General features: G+C 40.4%; 1 protein-coding gene across 6 annotated transcripts in view; it reads right to left on the bottom strand.

The window, feature by feature from the left end:
• Positions 1-282: 282 nt before the first annotated feature.
• Positions 283-23455, bottom strand: part of SPATS2 (spermatogenesis associated serine rich 2) — a 124069-nt gene continuing 100896 nt past the window's right edge. For all 6 annotated transcript variants that reach the window (XM_036300068.1, XM_036300071.1, XM_036300066.1 and 3 more), the window contains 5 exons: positions 21760-21818; positions 14802-14911; positions 4183-4285; positions 2813-3039; positions 283-1510 (listed from right to left, as the gene is read on the bottom strand). In XM_036300068.1, coding sequence (XP_036155961.1) covers positions 1196-1510; positions 2813-3039; positions 4183-4285; positions 14802-14911; positions 21760-21818 — 814 coding nt within the window. In that variant the 3' untranslated portion in view covers positions 283-1195. The remainder of the gene's footprint in view (positions 1511-2812; positions 3040-4182; positions 4286-14801; positions 14912-21759; positions 21819-23455) is intronic.

Raw genomic sequence — 23455 nt, forward strand, 5'->3', positions numbered from 1 at the left:
TTGCCTGGGAGAGCCGTTGGCAGCTGTGGTTTTTCTAAACTGGTAAGCTCTCCTTTGGAAAGTCATTCCCTATCCTATGAATCTTTCCCACAGGAACAGCTGCATTTGCTCATTCTGGCTCTTCACATTTTAATTTGGTTCTGAAGCTAAGCAGCGGACAGATGACTTAGGCATCAGACACCCTCATTTAAGCCCCGAACAAGCTGTCTCAGAGACTTCTACCACATGAGGCCCAAAGAAAAATAGATAATGAAATGAAGTCACTTGCCACTGGGAAACAAATGTGGGAACATTTATGCAGTTGTTTTTATTTACTCAACTCTAAAGATTGACTGTGGCAATTTTTTGATGAGTAACACTTAGATTAACACTAATTACATAGCTATAAATTTGATTTAGGATAAGAATACGATTTAGAATGAGAATAATAACAACAAAAATCTTCAAACATTAAAGCAAAGAAATACTTTCCCCCCTCTTTTAACTTTAAATAAATGCTATTTTCCCATGGACTTCCCTAGACACGTTTGCAGTCTAAGGAAATTAAGGAAACAAAGCTTTGGATATTTTGAAGAAACTGCAGGTTAAGCTATCATGCCAAGTGGGAGACTGAAACCCTGATCTGAGTGTCAATCTCAGGCACTTTGTGAGAGGCAGATTCTTAAATATTTCCTAGTCTTTTTTTCCTTTTCACCAATTAAATTTTCCACTTCTCTAATTCAGTGCAGTACACAATCCCCTCAGTGCCTCTCCTGGTGAAACTGTTGTTTAGAGGGAACCTGACAGGCATGTGTGGCTCCTCTTAGACTGGAAAGGCAGTAGGACTAGCGCCGGCCCATCCACTCCTGAGAGCCTGACCGTGGGGGCTGCTGAGGACGGCCTCTGCGGGCAACTGAAAGGCCTGGTGCCCTGGGAAGAACACTGCTTACTCTTGGGAAACTTGGCCATCATTGCCCATGATTCCTGGTAGAAATGACCAATCAGAATGAATCCAAATCACGGGGAAAGGTCAAGGGGAAAAAAAAGATTGCCTTCCAAGAATAATGAGGAAATGAGGAAAGAAATATTTAGAATGGTATAAAAACTGATATGCGAAAACGTCTTTCTGTTATTAAATCTAACTATAAGTTTCCTAAAGTCCAGTTACCAAGTTGAATTATGTGGGATAAAGGAGAAAGGCCAATTGGAATTTCCCTCAAGAGTTCACAGCTGCAGGATGAGAGGTCCTGGGTTTGCGCTGGGGGAGTGGGCCCCTTTTGAATGAGGGCTTAGGTGGGCTGGGTTCCATGCTGGCTCCAGTTCCATTGTTCCCTGCAGAGAGCGCCTGGCCCCGTTCACTAGCATTTCCTGGTGCCTGGGGTTGTGAACTCTGATACCTGGAACCAGATGAATACCATGAGCTATTTCTGTAACGACCCATACTGTCATGTTGTTCTTGGTTCGTGGGGTCACTGAGCTTTTGGCCTTGCGGCCTGTAGCCTTGTCCTCCTCGTCGGTTCCCCGGCAACACCTAAGGACGAAAGAATATGATGTCCAAAATACTCTGGCACTGTGGTACTCCATTTGTTCCAGTTTAGTTTATAGGAGTATTCTGACAGCATAATTGTGGTAGTCCATACTCGGGACTCAGTGATCTCTCAAGATTCACAGAATTCTGCCTAATTCAACCTAGCCACTGCATCAGAAATGATCATTCTTTCACTATTTTCCCCTGCTTTTCACCCCTAGGCTCTTCTCCACTGAAGAGGAGTTCACTTTTCTTTAGCTGGGCACACGCTAAAGAAAGAAAAACATTCCTTGGGGTGTTACAAGCCCTCAATTGGGCAAGTATCTTATTACATGTCTGAGCTTTGCAGATAATAAATAATTTGTAAAGATAATGAACATTTGTTATAATAAAATAAACATCATTATGATCTGCTTTGCTATATAAACCATAGATTCAATCACACTGCTATGACATGCAGTACATTTTTACATTACAACCCAGAAAGTTTATGGCATGGGATTTTCTTTTTGTCTTCTAATTTCAATTCTGAAGAATTACCGACAGCACTGCTTTCAATTGCTCTTGTGTATCTTTTTCAAACCAAGGAAAAGAAACTATGGATTATGCTTCAACTTTCTAGTGTTCACTCCGTATGGAACCAAGTTCACACTCTCTCCGGTATATTCTACATTGTACTTCTAAGGAGTTGCTGCTTCATTCTGGTGAACCTGCCACTGTGGTATTTATCTACCTTGAGATGGGTGCACGACTCCCACTGTGACTAATTACCAGGCGTTACTACCTACGACAGCTAGAATCACTGCCAACATCAGAAAGTCAGCAGTCTTGGCAACAGGAAATCTAAACTGGCTGGTGGTTTGGAACATACATACCAAATGCTTTCTCTGGAACTAACAGGCTGGAGAGATTCAAAATAGGTGTGGAATGGGAATAAAGAGAGGAAGGTAATGTACTGAACTGTCAGCACTTAAACGGTGACAATCTATATATTTAAAAAAATAAAATAAAAAATAAAAAAATAAACTGTGCCCTAACCGGTTTGGCTCAGTGGATAGAGCGTTGACCTGCGGACTGAAGGGTCCCGGGTTCGATTCCAGTCAAGGGCATGTACCTTGGTTGCGGGCACATCCCCAGTAGGGGGTGTGCAGGAGGCAGCTGATAGATATTTCTCTCTCATCGATGTTTCTAGCTCTCTATCCCTCTCCCTTCCTCTCTGTAAAAAAATCAATAAAATATTTTTTAAAAAAACCTGAAAATCTGGTAGCTTTCTTCCTGACTAGCTCAGTGTGGAAGCCAGGTTACCTGACGATGAGGCTGATAGGACCGGCCACTGGAGTCTGCTCTGCCTGCAGGAGTCTCTCCTGGTGCCGAGTTTTTCTTGTTAGTACTTGTAAGGCTGGGACCAGAGGCACAGGTGGAAGCAGCAGCAGCAACAGCAGCAGCAGGGGCATCACACAGGCTACTCAGGGACACAGATGTAACTGAGCTACATCGCGATCGGGTTGAATAGCTGTTCTTTGGATGGGACACTGAAACAAATATATGAAATACGCAGTCATATGATGAAAGAGGATGAAGGGTAAGGTTTTCACCATTTCACAAGAGCAATTTAAGATAAAGAATGCTTATACATAAAACGGGTAACAAAAAGGAAAATCTCCCTTCTGCCATCTTCCTCCAAATCCCCACTGCTCTTAGAAATATGCCAATAGTTCAAGACCAGAGTGACCTATCCCCCCACCAACTAGTGCCTTCCTGACTTCCTACTACCTAAGGTCCTGGCTCTTCCTACTACCTAAACCTAGGAATAACAATATAAGCCATACATACAGTTACTATGTGAGGAACACTCTAAAGTACAGACAAAGGAACACTCTACAAAGAAAGACAAAGGTAAAGAGTTAATCTTTTTAAAAAAATTTGAATGATGCACAGTATAACTAATCAAGATTAGTTAATATGAACAGAACTAGTCTTTACAACAAACATGTATCTTCCTAGGATTCTTTCGCAAAAACAATCCCAAACTTAAAATACCAATTTAGCTGAAAAATATTAACATTTTCAATTCGAATTTTGTCAGAATTCAATGGTTTAATGCTCCCCACTAGATTTTTTTCTTGGTGTTAAGCCTGGACTAGTGCTGAGTTCACAATCACTGCCCTAGAGCCAACATTTCACTTTCATACCGAGATGGAAAGAACCAAGGAGCTGAGCTCAGGATTGGTGGCCCACAAACTCTCACCTTAGAGGCACCACCCTCTATGAAGCTATTGTTTTATCACCTATTGTATGCCAGGCAAGGTAGGCATTACTATCTCCATTTTGGAGAGGAATAAAATGAGGTTCCAGAGGAATAAAATGAGTAGAGGCAAACTTGGTCTGACTCCAGAGCTCCATGCTCTTTATACTTCATATCATACACTCTCAACTCAACAGAGAATGGATGAAAAAAATGTTATTGCAAATTTAGGGAGCCCATCCTCAGTGCTCCAAGCATCTGCATCCACTGACTTCTTAAAGATCTCAGAGCTACTTTTCATAAAAACAAACAAAACACAAGAGGCACGAAAGAAGAATCAGAAGAGAAGCCAGCCAGCACTTCAGTCTCTAATTAGTAGTGTGGTCTTCTCATCACCATCTCCAGTGCCCGGAATCTCTTGCTATCTCACCTTGTCCAAATGAATCAATGTTCTTCTTTAGGGTCTCCACGTCACAGGTGAACCGGGCTACTCTTCCCAGATCCTCGTCATATTTACGTTCACTAACAAAGTGCTGGAAAAAGGGCAAAGAAAAGCCTCCAGGTGAGACATGCAGTACACATGGGATCTACAGCTTGCTATGTATGAATGAAACAGAATTATTTTCAACTGAATTATTTTTATTGCTTCAAAGTTTGCTCAATGGCCACAATATTACCAATGCTGGGTGACTGACAAAATTCAGTCATTTTCTTCAGAGCCCAAAGAGAAGTCTATTTAGGAGCTTTATGAAATACTACATGATGGTCAAAGCCCACTAAGTATAATCACAAGAAACTGCAGAGAAAGGAGAAAGTCTTTATAGAGGGCCACTTTCCGCTATTGGCTACTCTCCACGTTGTTCCATTTTATACATTTTATATAGCTCACAGTTTATAAACAGAGGCAGCAGCAAAAAAACACTCTTAAGTTACAACAATGATTCCATTTAAATAGATGGTCTGGCTCTTTAGTAAAAACTTCCTTAGGAAACCCACTTTAACTCTTTGTAAAGTAGAATTTGTTAGTCCTTGAAATAGAAACAATTTCTTGAGATGGAAAATCATTCATATGAAAAAGTCAACTTCACAAATGAGAAATTTGTGCTGCATATAATTTAACCCTTTTAAGCTGACTGAGTTGAGAAGTAGTCAACCCCTTGGGTCAAAAACTAACCATACTACAGAAAGAGAGGGACTAAATACATGTTAGGAATAAAGTGTTTCTGAGGGTCTATTTCAATAAACAATAGCCTTTCTAACGTAGCCTGGAATCACTTTAAGATGAAAAGGAGATGAAAAAGAAAAGTTATAATTCTTCTAGATAAAATTCAGAAGAATTGAACTCCTTAGAGCAGTCTTGGCAGTGGTCTAATTCCACTTTGGATGTTCAAGGGGTAGAACTGAATGGATCAGAATCCTTGAGATGCGTCTAGCAGTGAAAGGGAAAGGAGAAATAAAAATTACCGCTGGCCTTTGAAGCCCTAAAGCTTCAGAGTATATTGTGGCTCAGGAAAGCACACAAAGCTCTGTGACAAAGCCTTCAACATGTAATATCAGTCTGAGATTAAGTCTGAAACAAATTCTAGAGTCTGTTGAGCCAAAGACATAACAGGAATGACGGAAATAAAATGATCTGGAAATCAGACATTTAAATTGCATAGCACCCACTTCAGTACACTCAAATGTGGAGAGAAACAGATCCTTAGTCAGCCTGCAGAAATATTTCTAGCAGCTTTTCAACCACGCGGGAAGAAGAACAGATGAAGCCTGTAAGAGCCAGAATTCTCATCTTAATTCCAAAGGGGTTTCCGGCTTCTCCCAGATAGTTGAATGAGACAGATTGGCATCACTATGAAGACTACTTTCTATAAAATTTAGTAACATAGTTTTAGTTAATCAGAAAATGGTAATTAAAAATTTGCATTGTTTTGCTATTTCACCCCAATAGAGTCTAAGTGGAAGAAGTGAAAGTAATAACATAACCTAGGGTTTGTGTAAAATACTGAATCAGAGTGATGACAAAGATACCTGCAAGGGCTTAGGTGATCTTCCATCTATGCTTTTATTTTACAAAGGCTGTTATATAGCCTCTGCAGCAAGTATTCCACTTAAATATAGCAATAAACCTCATGTATTCAGAAAGAACAGAAGTTAAGGGCTCAGGATTAGAGCCACTTCTCCCCTTGTCTATATAGCTCATAGTTTATAAACAATTTTTTAGAACCCCAGTGTCTACAACTATCAATGAATACCCTGACCTCTCTAAGGTTCCCATGCTTAGTTTCAGACACACTGCTCTCTTTTTCTTTCTTTTTTTGTTAATCTTAAACCAAGGATATTTTTTTCCATTGATTTTTTTTTAAGAGGGGGTGGGGTGGGGGAGAGAGAGAAACATTGATGTGAGAGAGACATATCCATTGGTTTCTTCCTGCACGTGCCCCAACTGGGGCTGGGGATTCAACCTGCAATCCAGGTATGTGCCCTTGACCGGAATCAAGCCCATGACTCTTCAGTGCGTGGGCCGACACTCTAACCCAGTGGTTCTCAACCTTGGCTGCACATTAGAATCACCTGGGAATCTTTTTATTTTTTTACTTTTTTATTTTTTTTTAAATATATATTTTATTGATTTTTTACAGAGAAGAAAGGAGAGGGATAGTTAGAAACATCGATGAGAGAGAAACATCGATCAGCTGCCTCCTGCACACCCCCTACTGGGGATATGCCCGCATCCAAGGTACATGCCCTTGACTGGAATCGAACCTGGGACCCTTCAGTCCAAAGGCCGACGCTCTATCCACTGAGCCAAACCGGTTAGGGTGTGGGAATCTTTTTAAAATCCTGATTTCTGGGCCTCATCCTCTGGAAATTCTGTTTCTTTGTTATGGGGTGGGGCCACAACATTAGTAACAAAGAAACAGAATTTCCGGAGGATGGGCCCAGAAATCAGGATTTTAAAAAAATTCCCAGGTGATTCTAATGTGCAGCCAAGGTTGAGAACCACTGCTCTAACCACTTAGAAACACTGGCCAGGGCAGAAACACTGTTCTTTATCTAAGAATTTAAAAAGTACACGTGTTAAGAACCCTAAAGATACCACCAAAAAACTACTAGAACTGATAAATGAAATCAGTAAAGTAGTAGGAAACAAAAAGGAAACAAAATATTCAGAAATCAGTTGCATTTTAATACACCAATAAAGAACTAATAAAAAGGGAAACTAAGAAAACAATCCCATTTACAATTGCATCAAAAAAATAAAAATGCCCAGCCAGAGTGGCTCAGTGGTTGAGTGTTGACCTATGAAATAGGTTCGATTCCCTGGTCAGGGCATATGCCCAGGTTGCGGGCTGGATCCCGTGTGGGGTGTGCAGGAAGCAGCCAATCAGTGATTCTCTCTCATCATTGATGTTTCTATCTCTCTAGCCTCCTCCCTTATTCTCTGAAATAAAAAAAAACTATATTAAAAAATAATAAAATCAGACCGAGAACCAAGATGGCGGCATAGGTTAACGCCGGAGTTTGCTGCTTTGAACAACTACTTCAAAAGTGAAACCAAAAAACGGAAGGGATATCACCCAGAACCACAGGAACGCTGGCTGAGTGGAAGTCCTACAACTAGGAGGAAAGAGAAACGCATACGGACACTCAGAGGAGGCACAGTGCTGAAGTCAAATTCTGAGGTGCGGAGTGCGCGGAGCGCGCTGGCGGCGGAGGGCGCGGTTGGCGTTTTCAATCGGGAGGGAGTCGTAGACTCTGAGCTCCAGATCCGGGCGAGTCTTTAGGGACCCAGACTCAAACGGGAGAAGCGGGACTGTCTGGCTTCAGTCAGAGCGAGTGCAGCTTTCTCTCTGAGCTTTGCAGCGTGTGCTGGGACCCAGAGAGGCAGAGCCCCTGGGGACAGGACTGAGAGCTGCCATAACTGCTCTCTCCGGCCCACCCTGTTGATCCTGTGCGACCCGCCCCGCCCAAGCCCTGCACAGAGGCATTTGCCGGATAGCCTCAGGCAAAGGCTAGATTAGCACCTCCCTAGAGGACAGAAGTTCTCTCACTGCTGACACAGCTGATTCTCATAGCCACTTGGCCTGGAGGTCAAACCCTCCCTGGAATTAGCTACAACAATCAAGATTTAACTATAAGACTGCGCACAAAGACCACTAGGGGGTGCACCAAGGAAGCATAACAAAATGCGGAGACAAAGAAACAGGACAAAATTGTCAATGGAAGATATAGAGTTCAGAACCACACTTTTAAGGTCTCTCAAGAACTGTTTAGAAGCCGCCGATAAACTTAATGAGATCTACAAGAAAACCAATGAGACCCTCGATATTATATTGGGGAACCAACTAGAAATTAAGCATACACGGACTGAAATAACGAATATTATACAGACTCCCGACAGCAGACCAGAGGAGCGCAAGAATCAAGTCAAAGATTTGAAATGCGAGGAAGCAAAAAACACCCAACCGGAAAAGCAAAATGAAAAAAGAATCCAAAAATGCGAGGATAGTGTAAGGAGCCTCTGGGACAGCTTCAAGCGTACCAACATCAGAATTATAGGGGTGCCAGAAGATGAGAGAGAGCAAGATATTGAAAACCTATTTGAAGAAATAATGACAGAAAACTTCCCCCACCTGGTGAAAGAAATGGACTTACAGGTCCAAGAAGCGCGGAGAACCCCAAACAAAAGGAATCCAAAGAGGACCACACCAAGACACATCATAATTAAAATGCCAAGAGCAAAAGATAAAGAGAGAATCTTAAAAACAGCAAGAGAAAGAAACTCAGTTACCTACAAGGGAATACCCATACGACTGTCAGCTGATTTCTCAACAGAAACTTTGCAGGCCAGAAGGGAGTGGCAAGAAATATTCAAAGTGATGAATACCAAGAACCTACAACCAAGATTACTTTATCCAGCAAAGCTATCATTCAGAATGGAAGGTCAGATAAAGAGCTTCACAGATAAGGAAAAGCTAAAGGAGTTCATCACCACCAAACCAGTATTATATGAAATGCTGAAAGGTATCCTTTAAGAACAGGAAGAAGAAGAAAAAGATACAAATTATGAACAACAAATATGCATCTATCAACAAGTGAATCTAAGAACCAAGTGAATAAATAATCTGGTGATCATAATAGAATCAGGGACATAGAAAGGGAATGGACTGACTATTCTTGGGGGGGAAAGGGGTGTGGGAGATCCGGGAAGAGACTGGACAAAAATCGTGCACCTATGGATGAGGACAGTGGGTGGGGAGTGAGGGCGGAGGGTGGGGCGGGAACTGGGAGGAGGGGAGTTATGGGGGGAAAAAAAGAGGAACAAATGTAATAATCTGAACAATAAAGATTTAATTTAAAAAAAAAGAAATAAAAAAAAAGAAAAAAAATAATAATAAAATCAATAAAAATTAAATACCTAGGAATAAATTTAACCAAGGAGGTAAAAGACCTATACTTGGAAAATTATAAGACACCAAAGAAAGAAATTGAAGAAGATACAAATACAGGGTGGGCAAAAGTAGGTTTATAATTGTTCATATGGAAAATACAAAAATTAATAAATAATAATATAAGAATAAATTCTGTGTTTCTCCTACACACAACTGTAAATCTACCTTTGCCCTCCCCCCCCCTTAAAAATGGAAGCATATACTGTGTTTACGGGTAGGAAGAATTAACATCGTTAAGATGTCCATACTGCCCTACCCAGTTTGTTTCAGTGGTTAGAGTGTCAGCCCTTGGACTAAAGGGGTCACGGATTTGAGTCCCATCAAGGGCATGGCATGTACCTTGGTTGCAGGCTCGATCCCTGGCTCCCATTGGTGCGTGCAGGAGGCAACCAATCCATACGTCTCTCTCACATCGATGTCTCTCTCTCTCTCTCTCTCTCTCTCTCTCTCTCTCTCTCTCTCTCTCTCTCTCCCTCCCCCCCCCACTCCACTCTCCCTAAAAATCAATGGAAAAATATCCTCAGGTGAGGATTAAAAGCAAAACAAAACTGTGGAAGCTCCTCAAAAAGTTAAAATGCAATTGCCTTATGACGTAGTGATTCCACTTCTGGGTATATATTCAAAGAAACCCCAAACACGAATTTAAAAAGATTTATGCAATCCTATGTTCACTGCAGTGTTATTTACAATAGCTAAGACATGGAAGCAACCCAAATGCCCAGCAAAAGAGGAGTGGATAAAAAAGTTGTGGTAACCCTGGCCGGTTGCTCAGTGGTTAGAGCATTGGCCCTCAGACCAAAGGGTTGCAGGTTCAATTCCCGACCCCCGTCTGGACTCATGTGGGAGGCAACCAACTGATGTATCTCTCACATGTCAATGTTTCTCTTTCTTTCCCCCACCTCCCCCACTTCTATTTTCTCTAAAAATCAATGGAAAAAATATTCTTCAGTGAGGGTTAAAAAAAAAAAAGCTGTGGTACATATATAAAATGGAATTTACTAAACCATAAAAAAGAAGGAAATCTTGACATTTGCAACATAATGGATGGATCTAGAGCAGTGATGGCGAACCTTTTGAGCTTGGCGTGTCAGCATTTTGAAAAACCCTAATTTAACTTTGGTGCCGTGTCACATATAGAAATTTTTTGATATTATCAACCATAGTAAACATAATTGTTTTATTGCTTAAAGTCTTACAAGGGGTATTACATATGTCTCCTTTTTTCCCCCGTCCTTGACAATCCCCTGGCCTCCCCTACCCCGCAGTGTCTTATGTCCATTGGTTATGCTTATATGCATGCATACAAGTCCTTCGGTTGATCTCTTAACCACCCCCCCCTCCAGCCGCCCCCCACCCTCCTCGGCCTTCCCACTGTAGTTTGACAGTCTGTTAGAGGCAGCTCTGCCCCTGTATCTATTTTTGTTCATAAGTTTATAATGGTCTTTATTATCCATGAATGAGTGAGATCATGTGGTAGTTTTCCTTCATTGACTGGCTTATTTCACTTAGCATAATGCTCTCCAGTTCCATCCATGCCATTGCAAACGGTAAGAGTTCCTTCTTTTTTACAGCAGCGTAGTATTCCATCCTGTAGATGTACCACAGTTTTCTAATCCATTCATCTACTGATGGGCACTTAGGCTGTTTCCAGATCTTAGCTATGGTGAATTGTGCTGCTATGAACATATGGTGCATATATCCTTTCTGATTGGTGCTTCTGGTTTCTTGGGATATATTTCCGGAAGTTGGATCACAGGGTCAAATGGGAGTTCCATTTTCAGTTTTTTGAGGAAACTCCATACTGTCTCCATAGTGGCTGCACCAGTCTGCATTCCCACCAGCAGTGCACGAGTGTTCCTTTTTCTCCACATCCTCTCCAGCACTTGTCATTTGTTGATTTGTTGATGATAGCCAGTCTGACAGGTGTGAGATGGTACCTCATTGTTGTTTTGATTTGCATCTCTCGGATGATTAGTGACTTTGAGCATGTTTTCATATGTCTCTTGGCTTTCTGAATGTCCTCTTTTGAAAGGTGTCTATTTAGGTCCTTTGCCCATTTTTTGATTGGATTGTTTATCTTCCTTTTGTTAAGTTGTATGAGTTCCCTATAAATTTTGGAGATTAGGCCCTTATCAGATATGACATTGGCAAATATGTTTTCCCACACAGTGGGTTTTCTTGTTGCTTTGTTGATGGTTTCTTTTGCTGTGCAGAAGCTTTTTATTTTGATGTAGTCCCATTTGTTCATTCTCTCTTTAGTTTCAAGTGCCCTAGGAGCTGTATCAGTGAAGAAATTGCTTCGGCATATGTCTGAAATTTTGTTACCTATGGATTCTTCTAGTATTTTTATGGTTTTCCATCGTACATTTAAGTCCTTTATCCATTTTGAGTTTATTTTTGTGTATGGTGTAAGTTGGTGGTCTAATTTCATTTTCTTGCATGTATCTGTCCAATTTTTCCAACACCATTTATTGAAGAGACTATTTTGACTCCACTGTATGTTCTTGCCTCCTTTGTCAAATATTAATTGAGCATATTGGTTCGGGCCAATTTCTGGGCTCTCTATTCTATTCCATTGATCTATATGTCTGTTCTTGTGCCAGTACCAGGCAGTTTTGAGAACAGTGGCTTTGTAATACAGCTTGATATCTGGTATTGAGATCCCACCTACTTTGTTCTTTCTCAGGATTGCTGCAGCTATTCGGGGTCTTTTTTTATTCCAGATGAATTTTTGGAGAGTTCGTTCTAGATCTGTGAAATATGCCATTGGTATTTTAATGGGAAGTGCGTTGAATATATAGATTGCTTTGGGTAGTATGGACATTTTAATGATGTTGATTCTACCAATCCATGAACACGGTATGCTCTTCCATCTGTTTATGTCTTCCTCTATCTCTTTTTTCAACGTCCTGTAGTTTTCTGAGTAGAGGTCTTTTACCTCTTTAGTTAAGTTTATTCCTAGGTAGCTTAATTTTTTTGGTGCGATGGTAAATGGGATTTTTTTTTTAGTCTCTCTTTCTGTAAGTTCACTATTGGTGTATAGAAATGCCTTAGATTTCTTGGGGTTAATTTTGTATCCTGCTACATTGCCAAATTCATGTATTAAGTCTAGTAGTTTTTTGATGGAAGACTTATATTTTTGATATTTATTTTATATATTTAAATGCCATTTAACAAAGAAAAATCAACCAAAAAAATGAGTTCGCGTGTCACCTCTGACACGCGTGTCATAGGTTTGTCATCACTGATCTAGAGGGTATTATGCTAAGTGAAAGAAGTCAGACAGAGAGAGACAAGTATCATCTGATTTCACTTTCATGTGGAATCTAAAGAATAAAATGAAAAAAACAAACCCAAAAACAGAAACAGATTCATAGATACAGAGAACAAACTGATGGTTGCCAGAGTGCAGAGGGGAGAGGTGAGAGGGGTTGGGGTTATGGATGAAAAGGGTGAAGGGATTAAGGAGTACATATTGGCAGTCCCCAAATAGCCATGGGAACGTAAAGTACAGCATAGGAAATATAGTCAATAATATTGTCATACTATGTATAATGCCAGGTGGGTACTTGAAATGGGGCGGGGCGGGGGAGAGATCATCTTGTAAATTATATGATTGTCAGCCACTATGTTATACACCTAAAACTAAAGTAAAATAATATTGCATGTCAACTATAATTGAAAAATAAAATTTAAAAATTTAAAAAATATATGTGTTAAACACAAATAATCTTTACAGATTATAATTAACATCTCATATTGCTCATTTTTCTCTATAAAATCAGAATCGACCAACCATTTAAATATTTACTGAACACTGTCCAAATGGTGTGACACAGTGGTTGAATGTTGATCCATGCATCAAGAAGTCACAGGTTGCCGAAACCGGTTTGGCTCTGTGGATAGAGCGTCGGCCTGCGGACTGAAAGGTCCCAGGTTCGATTCCGGTCAAGGGCATGTACCTGGGTTGCGGGCATATCCCCAGTAGGAGATGTGCAGGAGGCAGCTGATCGATGTTTCTCTCTCATCGATGTTTCTAACTCTCTATCTCTCTCCCTTCCTCTCTGTAAAAAATCAATAAAATATATTAAAAAAAAAAAGGAAGCCACAGGCTCAAGTCCCAGTCAGGACACATGCACAGGTTGTGGACTTGATCCCCGGCGGGAGCTGTGCAGGAGGCAGCTGATTGATGTTTCTCTCTCATCAATGTTTCTATCTCTCTCTCTCCCTCTCCCTTCCTTTCTCTCTAAAATCAATAATAAAACATATTTAATAATAGCCCTGGGCAGTGTGCTCAGTGGTTAGAGCATCAGCCTGAACACCAAAGGGTTGCAGGTTTGATTTCCAGTCAAGGACACATTCTGGGTCTTGGGTTCACTCCCTGCCCCTCCCCCTGTTGGGGTGCATGCAGGAGGCAACCAATCGATGTGTCTCTCTCACATTGATGTTTCTCTCTCTCTTTTTCCTTCTTTCCCTCCCTCCCTGCCTCTCTCTTCCACTCTCTCTGAAAAAGCAATGGGAAAAATATCCTCAGGTGGGGATGAACAAAATACATACATACATACATACATACATACATACATAAATTTATTGAATACCTATTATGTGCCAAGGTACTATGCTAGGCACTGGAGAGACAGCAGTTTTTCCATTGTAAAGTTCACCAGCTAGTGAGAATAACAGATTAATCAAATGTACATGGAATATAACTGCTATGAAGGCACAAACTAGGAAGAAAATCAGGAAGGATGAGAAGTGACTGTGTGCTGGGAGTGGCAGGGAGGGAAGAGTATTTTGGATAGATGAACGGCATGTGCAGTAGTCCTCCGGCAGGAAGGAGCAGGATGTGTCTGCAGAAAGGAAAAGTTAATATGGCTGGAAATGAGAACAAGGGGGCATGGTGTAAAAGGATGATGCTGGCAGAGCCAACTGCACAGAGTCCTACAGGCTGAGCTAAGGATTATAGTCTTTATCCTAAAGCAATGGCGCCCTGGTCCATGGCTCAATGGTTAGAGCTTTGCCCCAAGCACTGAAGGGTCACAGGGTTCAATTCCTGGTCAAGGGCATGTATCTGGGTTGCAGGTTTGATCCCAGGCCCCAGTTGGAGCATGTTCAGGAGGCAACCAATTGATGTGTCTCTCTCATATCAATGTTTCAAAACAAATAAACGAAATGGAAAATTTGAAGCAGGTTACTGCAGTGTGAGGAACAGATCTGGAGGGATGGGGAGGGAGAATAGAATAGATTCAGTTATGAGGCTATTACAGCAGTTCAAGCAAGAGATAATAGTCACTTGATCATGACAGTGGTGGTGGAGATGAAGAGAAAAGGTCAGATCTGAGATTCAGTAGGAATTCAAATGGACAGGGTCTGCTGATAGATTTCATGCTGGAAAGGAGAAGTTTCCCAAAGTTTCCAGCTTAGAAAACTGGATAGATGACAGTATCACTACAGAGAAAGGGAACCTGGAGGAGGGCCAGGTTTTTAAAGGAAAGACCATGAGTTCAATATATTAGATATGTCCATGAATTATGGAGATTTGCTACTTTAGTCCCGGAGGGCAAGAAGAAAGGCAGAAAGAAGAAGGAAGTTTTACCTTGATATCAGCTCTGAGCTCAACCAACTGCTCTTCTGACATTCGAACAGCCACATCAGTCATCTTCTTTAGAAGTTCAGCTTTCTTTTGTCGGCTGAGCAAAATTTCCACTGTAGAGGAAAAAGAAGTATAACTCTATGTTCTGGCTCAAAAGGATAAAGAACTGGAAATACAGGCCTTGCTGTATGTATTTGGAGAGCCAAAGGTCCAGTTTCCACCTTCTTGAAGGACTCTAAAGGCAGTTACAGGTAAAGACTTCATGAAATAAAAGACACATAAATCATCTGTCATTTCTCTTTTTCCCCTTCTCAGGAAAATACATTTTTTATCAAGAAATATAAGTTAACGCCCTGGCTGGTATGGCTCAGTTGGTTGGGTGTTGTCCCATGCACCGAAAGGTTGCCAGTTCAGTTCCCAGTCAGGGCACATGCCCAGGTTGTGGGTTCAGTCCCAGGTGGGGGTCATACAGGAGGCAGCCTTTCGATGTTTTGTTCTCACATTGATGTTTCTCTTCCTCTCCCTTCCTCTCTCTCTAAAATCAATTTAAAAAACTTTTAAAAGAATCATATAAGTTAAAAAAGAATATGCACACATGCTAAAAAAGACTTACCTAGAATAAAGAGCATGAAATGAAAAGTTAAAGTGTCTCTCCTACTTCTGACTTTGTGGTCCACTCCCCAGAGGAAACCAGTTTATTTCTTCTGTATACTTCCAAATATATTCTATGCATATATAACAAATATCTCTCTTCCTTTTTTCTTCTCCTCACTCATGCGAGTGTATCATATACATGGTCCTCCCATTACCTTAGCTATTTTTTAAAAAATAGTTCATGGAAAACTACTTTTTAAAGATATTTTTAAAAATTGATTTCAGAAAGGGAGGGAGGGAGAGATAGAAATATCAATGAGGAGAGAGAGTCATTGATTGGCTGCCTCCTGCATGCTCCCTACTGGGGATCGAGCCCACAACCCAGGCATGTGCCCTTGACCGGAACTGAACCGGGACTCTTCAGTCCGCAGGCTGATGTTCTATCCACTGAGCCAAACCGGCTAGGGCTACCTTAGCTATTTTTATTTAATATATCGTGAGGTTCAATTCCTATTAATACACTGGATCTCCCTCACTGTTTAACAGCCACTTAGTAGTCTGATATGTGGAATACCATAATAATTTATCAAGTTTCCCTAATGATGGATATTTAGGCTGTTTACAGCCTGTTAAGAAACATCTTTAGCATGCTCCCAGATGTGTAACTCAAATATGACTGAGAAGGACAACAAACAAACTAAAAACCTCTCACAGTAGAGAACAGAGACAACAGAGGGCACGGGCAAAAAATAGTCCTCTAAAAGCAGAACCTGGGGCTGCTAGATAAATCAAGGAAACTTCTCTTCCACCAGGGCAGGGACTCTGCTATTCCCGTCCAGTAAGGTTTGATTACTGCTTTTCCAAATGGGAATTTTTACTATAATTCTTACTATAATTATTTCTCTATCAGTATAATATTGGAGGAGGGGGCATTTAATTTTTGTTTTAGTTTATGGGGCTCCACATAGCAGTGTGCCATATCCAGACCTGCTAAAAGATCTGAAATTCCCCAGAAGTCCTGAACTTTCAGCTGAGTATACTAAAACTAGATGACGAGGTGAGTGTATTCTCATTTGGGGAAAAAGAGAGATATTGGAGGATGGACTATAGCAAAGACTGTTAATGACTTCATATTCATTCTCCTGTTCTTCCTGCCAGAAGTCCAATATTGTTGGGTATAAACTATTTAGGCAAAATTCTGTATTTCCTGACCCTGCTACAGACAAGACAGTCATGTGATACAGTCTGGCCACTGAGATCTAAGCAGAACTCACAGGGCGAGGTTCACAGGAAAGCTCTTTAAAGGAGTCTCAGGCAACATGTAACATTTTGCCCTTTCCTGACGGGAGCCTCTTTGACCATAAACATACACTAAGAATGTCTGGGTAGAACAGCGGTTCTCAACCTGTGGGTTGCAACCCCTTTGGGAGTCGAATGACCCTTTCACAGGGGTTGCCTAAGTCCATCAGAAAACATATATAATTACATATTGTTTTTGTGATTAATCACTATGCTTTAATTATGTTCAATTTGTAACAATGAAAATACATCCTGTATATCAGATATTTACATTACGATTCATAACAGTAGCAAAATTACAGTTTTGAAGTAGCAACGAAAATAATTTTATGGTTGGGGGTCACCACAACATGAGGAACTGTATTAAAGGGTCGCGGCATTAGGAAGGTTGAGCACCACTGGGGTAGAAGGATAGAGAAAGCTGGGTCTCCCATGTCATTTTGGAGATTCCCTTCAACGCTGGATCACCTTTCATTTCACAAGAGAAAAATAAACTCACATTTATTTAGGCCACTCTGTTAACATGTAATCAAACTCAATTACCAACTGTTATACACAGAATCCTGTAATCTATTGAGAATTAGCCAAATTTATCTTAGAAAAAATAGAATTTTCAAAGAGGTACATCAGGTATTACAGCAGGCTGAACCACTTTAGCAAGTTTTCTTAACCTGCTTGACATATATATGCCACCCCCAGGTTGCCCATACCCATGTCAGGTTAATCTGTAAGGACATACTTTCCCAATAAAGTAGAAACCTGCCTACAAACACCAAGGACCAACAGCTACAAATGATCTATTGGTCTGGCTCTCAAGATAAGAACTTGCTGTTTGTATCAAATTCACTTTTTCTCAGCTCCAGATTCTAGGATTCTAAAATGGAGAAAACATGTTGAGTAAAGATTTCTACACATGTCAGATTAACTCAGAGAACCTAATTATATGACTTTGAACAAGTCACATTTTTTCCAAATAACTAGTTTTTTCACTTATGAAATGGAAAAAAGAAAAGGAAACCCTATCTCATAAAGTTTACATGAAGATGATATAGCAGTAACAAAACTCTGAATTGTAAAGTACTATGAACATATGAATTAATAAAACTATGTAGTGTACTTTAAAAAAGCAGCACCTTATTGGTAGTATTGGTAAATGAGTAATTACATTAGTGTCTCTGAGGACCAGAATTTTTAGCATGGGAGAAAGGAGACACAGATATAAAATTGATGAAGTTCAGTAAAACTATAGCTCTGAATTTGATAAAATAAGATTCATGAATTGGTAACTGGTTGAAGCTGGGCGGTGGGGATTAATTATATTAGCCTCTCTATTTCAAATAGTAAGGACTATGTGTTCTTATTAGATTTATGTTATCTGAACCTTCATCTTAAAAAAAGAACACAGGCTTATTAATGGACTAAAACTGTCACATTTAGAAATTTCAGGATATATCACTCAATTTAAATGAAATCTTACCTCTGAAAAATAGTGACTAACATCTCTGCTATATATTGAACTTTTCAGGTTAAAATGGATAAAAATTAAATTCAGCTCAGTGCTTCAAAGTTGCCTCCTCTGGTCCCTGACCACTGACACATATGATTTAATTGTGAGTCATCATCTTAACCTATTTCCATTCTTACCAGTTTAAAAGCAGGTTAAAACAACCTTTGCCCAACAGGCATGGCTCAGTGGTTGAGCGTCGACCTATGAACCAGGAGGTCACGGTTTGATTCCTGGTCAGGGCACATACCTGGGTTTTGGGCTCAATCCCCAGTGGGGGGTGTGTAGGAGGCAGCTAATCAATGATTCTCTCTCATTATTGATAGTTTCTAACTCTCACTCCCTCTCCCTTCCTCTCTGAAATCAATAAAAATATATTAAAAAAACAAAACATTATTTTTATTTATTTTTTATTCTCACACGAGGATATTTTTCCATTGATTTCTAGAGAGAGTGGAAGGGAGGGAGGAGAGAGACAGAGAGAAACATCAATATGAGAGAGACACATTGACTGGTTGCTTCATGCATGTGCCCCTACCGGGGCTAGGGAGCCTGCAAATCGAAGTACATACATGCCCTTGACCAGGAATCAAACTCATAACCCTTTGGTCCATGGGCCAAACTCTAACCATTGAGCAACTGGCCAGGGTAAGAAACAACCTTCTTAATTACAAATTTGTCATTTGATCATGAAAGTAAAATCTGCTGCTGAAAAGCCCCAAAGTAATGCCACTGTATAAGCTGCAGTTGACTTTCATACAGCTGTATATTTTTAAATTACACTTACAGAAATTACCAAAAACAGGTATTTGATTCTTCTGTATAAAACCCCACAAATTACCCAAGTTAGACTATTCCTCCAGAATCTATTTTTTTTATTAATTAAATCTTTATTGTTCAGATTATTACATTTGTTCCTCTTTTTCCCCCCCATAACTCCCCTCCACCCAGTTCCTACTCCACACTCCTCCCTCACTCCCCACCCACTGTCCTCATCCATAGGTGCATGATTTTTGTCCAGTCTCTTCCCGCATCTCCCTCACTCCGTGCCCCCCCCCCCCAAGAATAGTCAGTCCACTCCCTTTCTATGCCCCTGATTCTATTACAATCACCAGTTCATTCTGTTCATCAGATTATTCACTTGATTTTCAGATTCACTTGTTGATAGATGTGTATTTGTTGTTCATAATTTGTATCTTTACCTTTTTCTTCTTCTTCCTCTTCTTAAAGGATACCTTTCAGCATTTCATATAATACTGGTTTGGTGGTGATGAACTCCTTTAGCTTTTTCTTATCTGTGAAGCTCTTTATCTGACCTTCAATTCTGAATAATAGCTTTGCTGGATAAAGTAATCTTGGTTGTAGGTTCTTGGCATTCATCACTTTGAATATTTCTTGCCACTCCCTTCTGGCCTGCAAAGTTTCTGTTGAGAAATCAGCTGACAGTCATATGGGTACTCCCTTGTAGGTAACTGACTTTCTTTCTCTTGCTGCTTTTAAGATTCTCTCTTTATCTTTTGCTCTTGGCATTTTAATAATGATGTGTCTTGGTGTGGTCCTCTCTGGATTCCTCTTATTTGGGGTTCTCTGTACTTCCTGGAGTTGTAAGTCTATTTCTTTCACCAAGTAGGGGAAGTTTTCTGTCATTATTCCTTCAAATAGGTTTTCAATATCTTGCTCTCTCTCTTCTTCTGGCACCCCTATAATTCGCATGTTGGTACGCTTGAAGCTGTCCCAGAGGCTCCTTATACTATCTTCGTATTTTTGGATTCTTTTTTCATTTTGCTTTTCCGTTTCGGTGTTTTTTGCTTGTTGGTATTTCAAATCTTTGACTTAATTCTTCCCATCCTCTAGTCTGCTGTTGGGAGTCTGTATAATATTCTTTATTTCAGTCAGTGTATGCTTAATTTCTAGTTGGTCCTTTATCACAACCTCGAGGGTCTCATTAGATTTCTTGTAGATCTCATTAAGTTTATCAGCAGTTTCTAGAAAATTCTTGAAAAACCTTAAAAGTGTGGTTTTGAACTCTATACCCAGTAGTTTTCTTTCCTCCATTTCTGTCATTTGTGTCCTTTTTCTTTGTATCCGCATTTTTTATGCTTCCCTGTGTTGATAAAGTGGTTTTCTGTGCTGAGTGTCCTCTAGGGCCCAGTGGTTCAGCCTCCCCAATTACCTGAGGAGGACACTCTTGGTGCACCCCCTTGTGGTCTTTGTGCACAGTCTTGTTGTAGTTAAGCCTTGATTGCTGTAGTTATCACTGGGAGGAATTGACCTCCAGGCCAATTGGCTGTGAGAATCAGCTGTGTCTGCAGTGGGAGAACTTCTGTGCTGGAGACACCCATCTGGGGCAAGACTTGCTTCAGTGGGGCTTTGGTGCTCACTGAGTCTGCCCCCTGAGTGTGTCCTTTATGTTTCCACGGAGCTGCAAACTGGATGGTCCCACTCTGACCTCTGGGTTTCCTGGCTCCTGGATCTCTAGGGAGGTGCTAATCTAGCCTCTGCCTTAGGCTATCCAGCAAAAGCCTCCCTGCAGGGCTTGGGCGGGGTGGGTCCCACGGGATCAACAGGGCAGGGCTAGCAGTTATGGCTGCTCTCAAAGGCTCTGCTTCTCAATGTCCTGGTAATCGCTGCAAGTCCCTCCGAGAGAAAGCTGCCCTCGAGTTCCGACCGATGCCAGACAGTCCCGCTTCTCCCATATGAGTCTGGGTCCCCAGAGACTCGCCCGGAACTGGAGCTCAGAGCCTGAGACTCCCTCCCAATTGAAAACGACAACCCCGCCCTCAGCCGCCAGCCCGCTCCATGTGCGCCTCTGTACCTTAGTATTTTACTTCTGCACTGTGCCTCCTCTGAGTCTCGGTATGCTTTTCTTTTTCCTTCTAGTTGTAGAATTTCCACTCAGCCAGCCTTCCTGTGGTTCTGGATGATGTCCGTTCTGTCTTTTAGTTGTATTTTTGAAGTGGTTGTTTGAGGCAGCAAACTCCAGAGTTTACCTATGCTGCCATCTTGGTTTCTCCCCCCCAGAATCTATTTTATAAGCTTTCAAGGAACCCTAGTCAAGGTATCTTGAACCTTCAATCCATCGATTTTCCTCTACCCAAATGATTAGACACTGAGTAAAGACTGTTCTATAAACTGAAAAAAAAAGTTCTGAGATAGCTAACAACATGAATGTATACACTAAATTGTAGGCAACATGCAAGTCTCCTCTGATTGTGCCAAAGGAAATCTTCAATCACTGGAGAAAAAATAGAATAAAATAATACTCCAGGCACCTGCAGGAGACTTTACTTTCCTAAATTGATGCTGTGGTGGAAGACGACACCATGATGAAGTCTCTTATACATTTAATTCTATATCCAAAATATTAAAATTTGGAAATATTTTAAAAACAGGCTCTTATAAAATTTTGCCTGAAAAAAATTCATACACTAATGCAGTACAACTGCTCAAAATTGTTTAATTAAATATATAAACTATTGTGTTGACATTTATTGAGCTTTAGCTATAGGGGTTGAGAAGAAGGACTACTAACTGGTAATGGCTTTAATTAAAGATCAATCTTACTTGCTTCAGCTTTCACTTTGTCCATTTCAGCCAGCAATGCCACTTCTCGGTCCATTAAACTAAGAACGGATGACAAAGGGGGAAAAAAGGTTTGATCAGAAATTCGAAACAGAGAAATTGCACATTGTAATAGTGGAGAAAGACTTACAGAGTTTGTTCACTAAAAGCATACTACAAAGTAAATACTGTATGAACCATAAGGAAATTGTGTTACCCTCAGTAAAGAATATTTTAAGGATTCTATGAAAAAGAATTAATTCCCTTTTATTTCTATGTATTACAGCACACCAGTAGATGGCAGTAGCAAGCTATCAAACATTTCTTGGTAAATTGTGCTAAAAGCAAAAAGTCCTTATGGAAATTACATATTTCCATATATGTGCTCACATATTTTGGTCCATGAGTTGGACAGCTTTGGTTCTAATGCATTTGCCAGGCAGCATCCTTGCTAGGCATGGTAAATTTATCCATGATTAGGGTTTGTACACCTTCAACATTTTGCCACAGTTGCACTCGTCTCTACTGGCACTTTAATCTTTAGAATGAAGGGTAGTCACATGTGTGCAGGTTTCTGATAAACATTTACTAGTAATCCAGGAAATATGGAATTAAGTTTTCTGGTAGTCTTTTTACAGAAAAAGAACATTAAATGGACAATTAGCACTTTCTCCATTGCAAATGTAATTGGCATGTATAGCTTTTCTATGTCCTTATAGAAGAGCTCAGATAGTAAGTAGGCTGTCCTAGTATTCCCTTACCATATCAACTTTGCTTAGTGGTGGGGAAAAAATACTAGAAATTTTAATATCTACACAACCATGAAATGTTCCAACTTTCTTCAAATTTGGAAATCAGAATGATTTCTCCTTATGAACGGGAATGAAAGGATCAATAAAAGTTCTACTCTTGTTTCTTGTTGTAAAACCAAACACACACACACACACACACACACACACTAATTCAATTTAGCTCAGCATGTAGTTATGTTAGCACAAAGTAGTTAATAAGGAGACTACAGTATGAAATATACAAAAAAGTTATAAGGCAGGGACTTTTCCTCAAAGAGCAAAATCCTTTATAGTAATGTGCCAGGAACACAGGTTTGATAATCATATGCATGATGTTAATAAATAGACTTGTAATGGAACAAATGTGGTTGGCATATTAATCCAAAAGCACCAGACTGGAGAAAAGATATAACTATTGTGGGGTAGCAATACTTTGTTAGGAAAGCATTTCCCAAACCTTGGCAATATTTTGCTCCAAGAACTCTAGCAGCATTTGGAATACCTAAAAGGCAAAACAAAAGCACAACTGAGACAGGAGCTGCCGGGCCTGGAGTTTAACATTACTTCTCTCTGTCACTAAATCATCATAAGATGCAGACACCATGTCCACCAAATGACAAATTTATCTCTGACAAAGCTTGTAAACTATTTATTAAAAGACTTCAGCAAACACTGTAGCCAGTTTGGCTCAGAAGATAGAGTGTTGGCCTGGGACAGAAGGGTCCACAGTTCAATTCCAGTCAAGGGCACATGCCCGGGTTGTGGGCTCAATTCCCAGCTGGGGGTGTGCAGGAGGCAGCCAGTCCATGATTCTCTTTCATCAATGTTTCTATCTCTCTCTCCCTCTCCCTTCCTCTCTGAAATCAATAAAAATATATTAGGGGGAAAAAAGATTTCAGAAAACAAGT

This window comes from Myotis myotis, unplaced genomic scaffold (assembly GCF_014108235.1).
Source record: "Myotis myotis isolate mMyoMyo1 unplaced genomic scaffold, mMyoMyo1.p scaffold_m19_p_3, whole genome shotgun sequence".
Classification (NCBI taxonomy): domain Eukaryota; kingdom Metazoa; phylum Chordata; class Mammalia; order Chiroptera; family Vespertilionidae; genus Myotis; species Myotis myotis.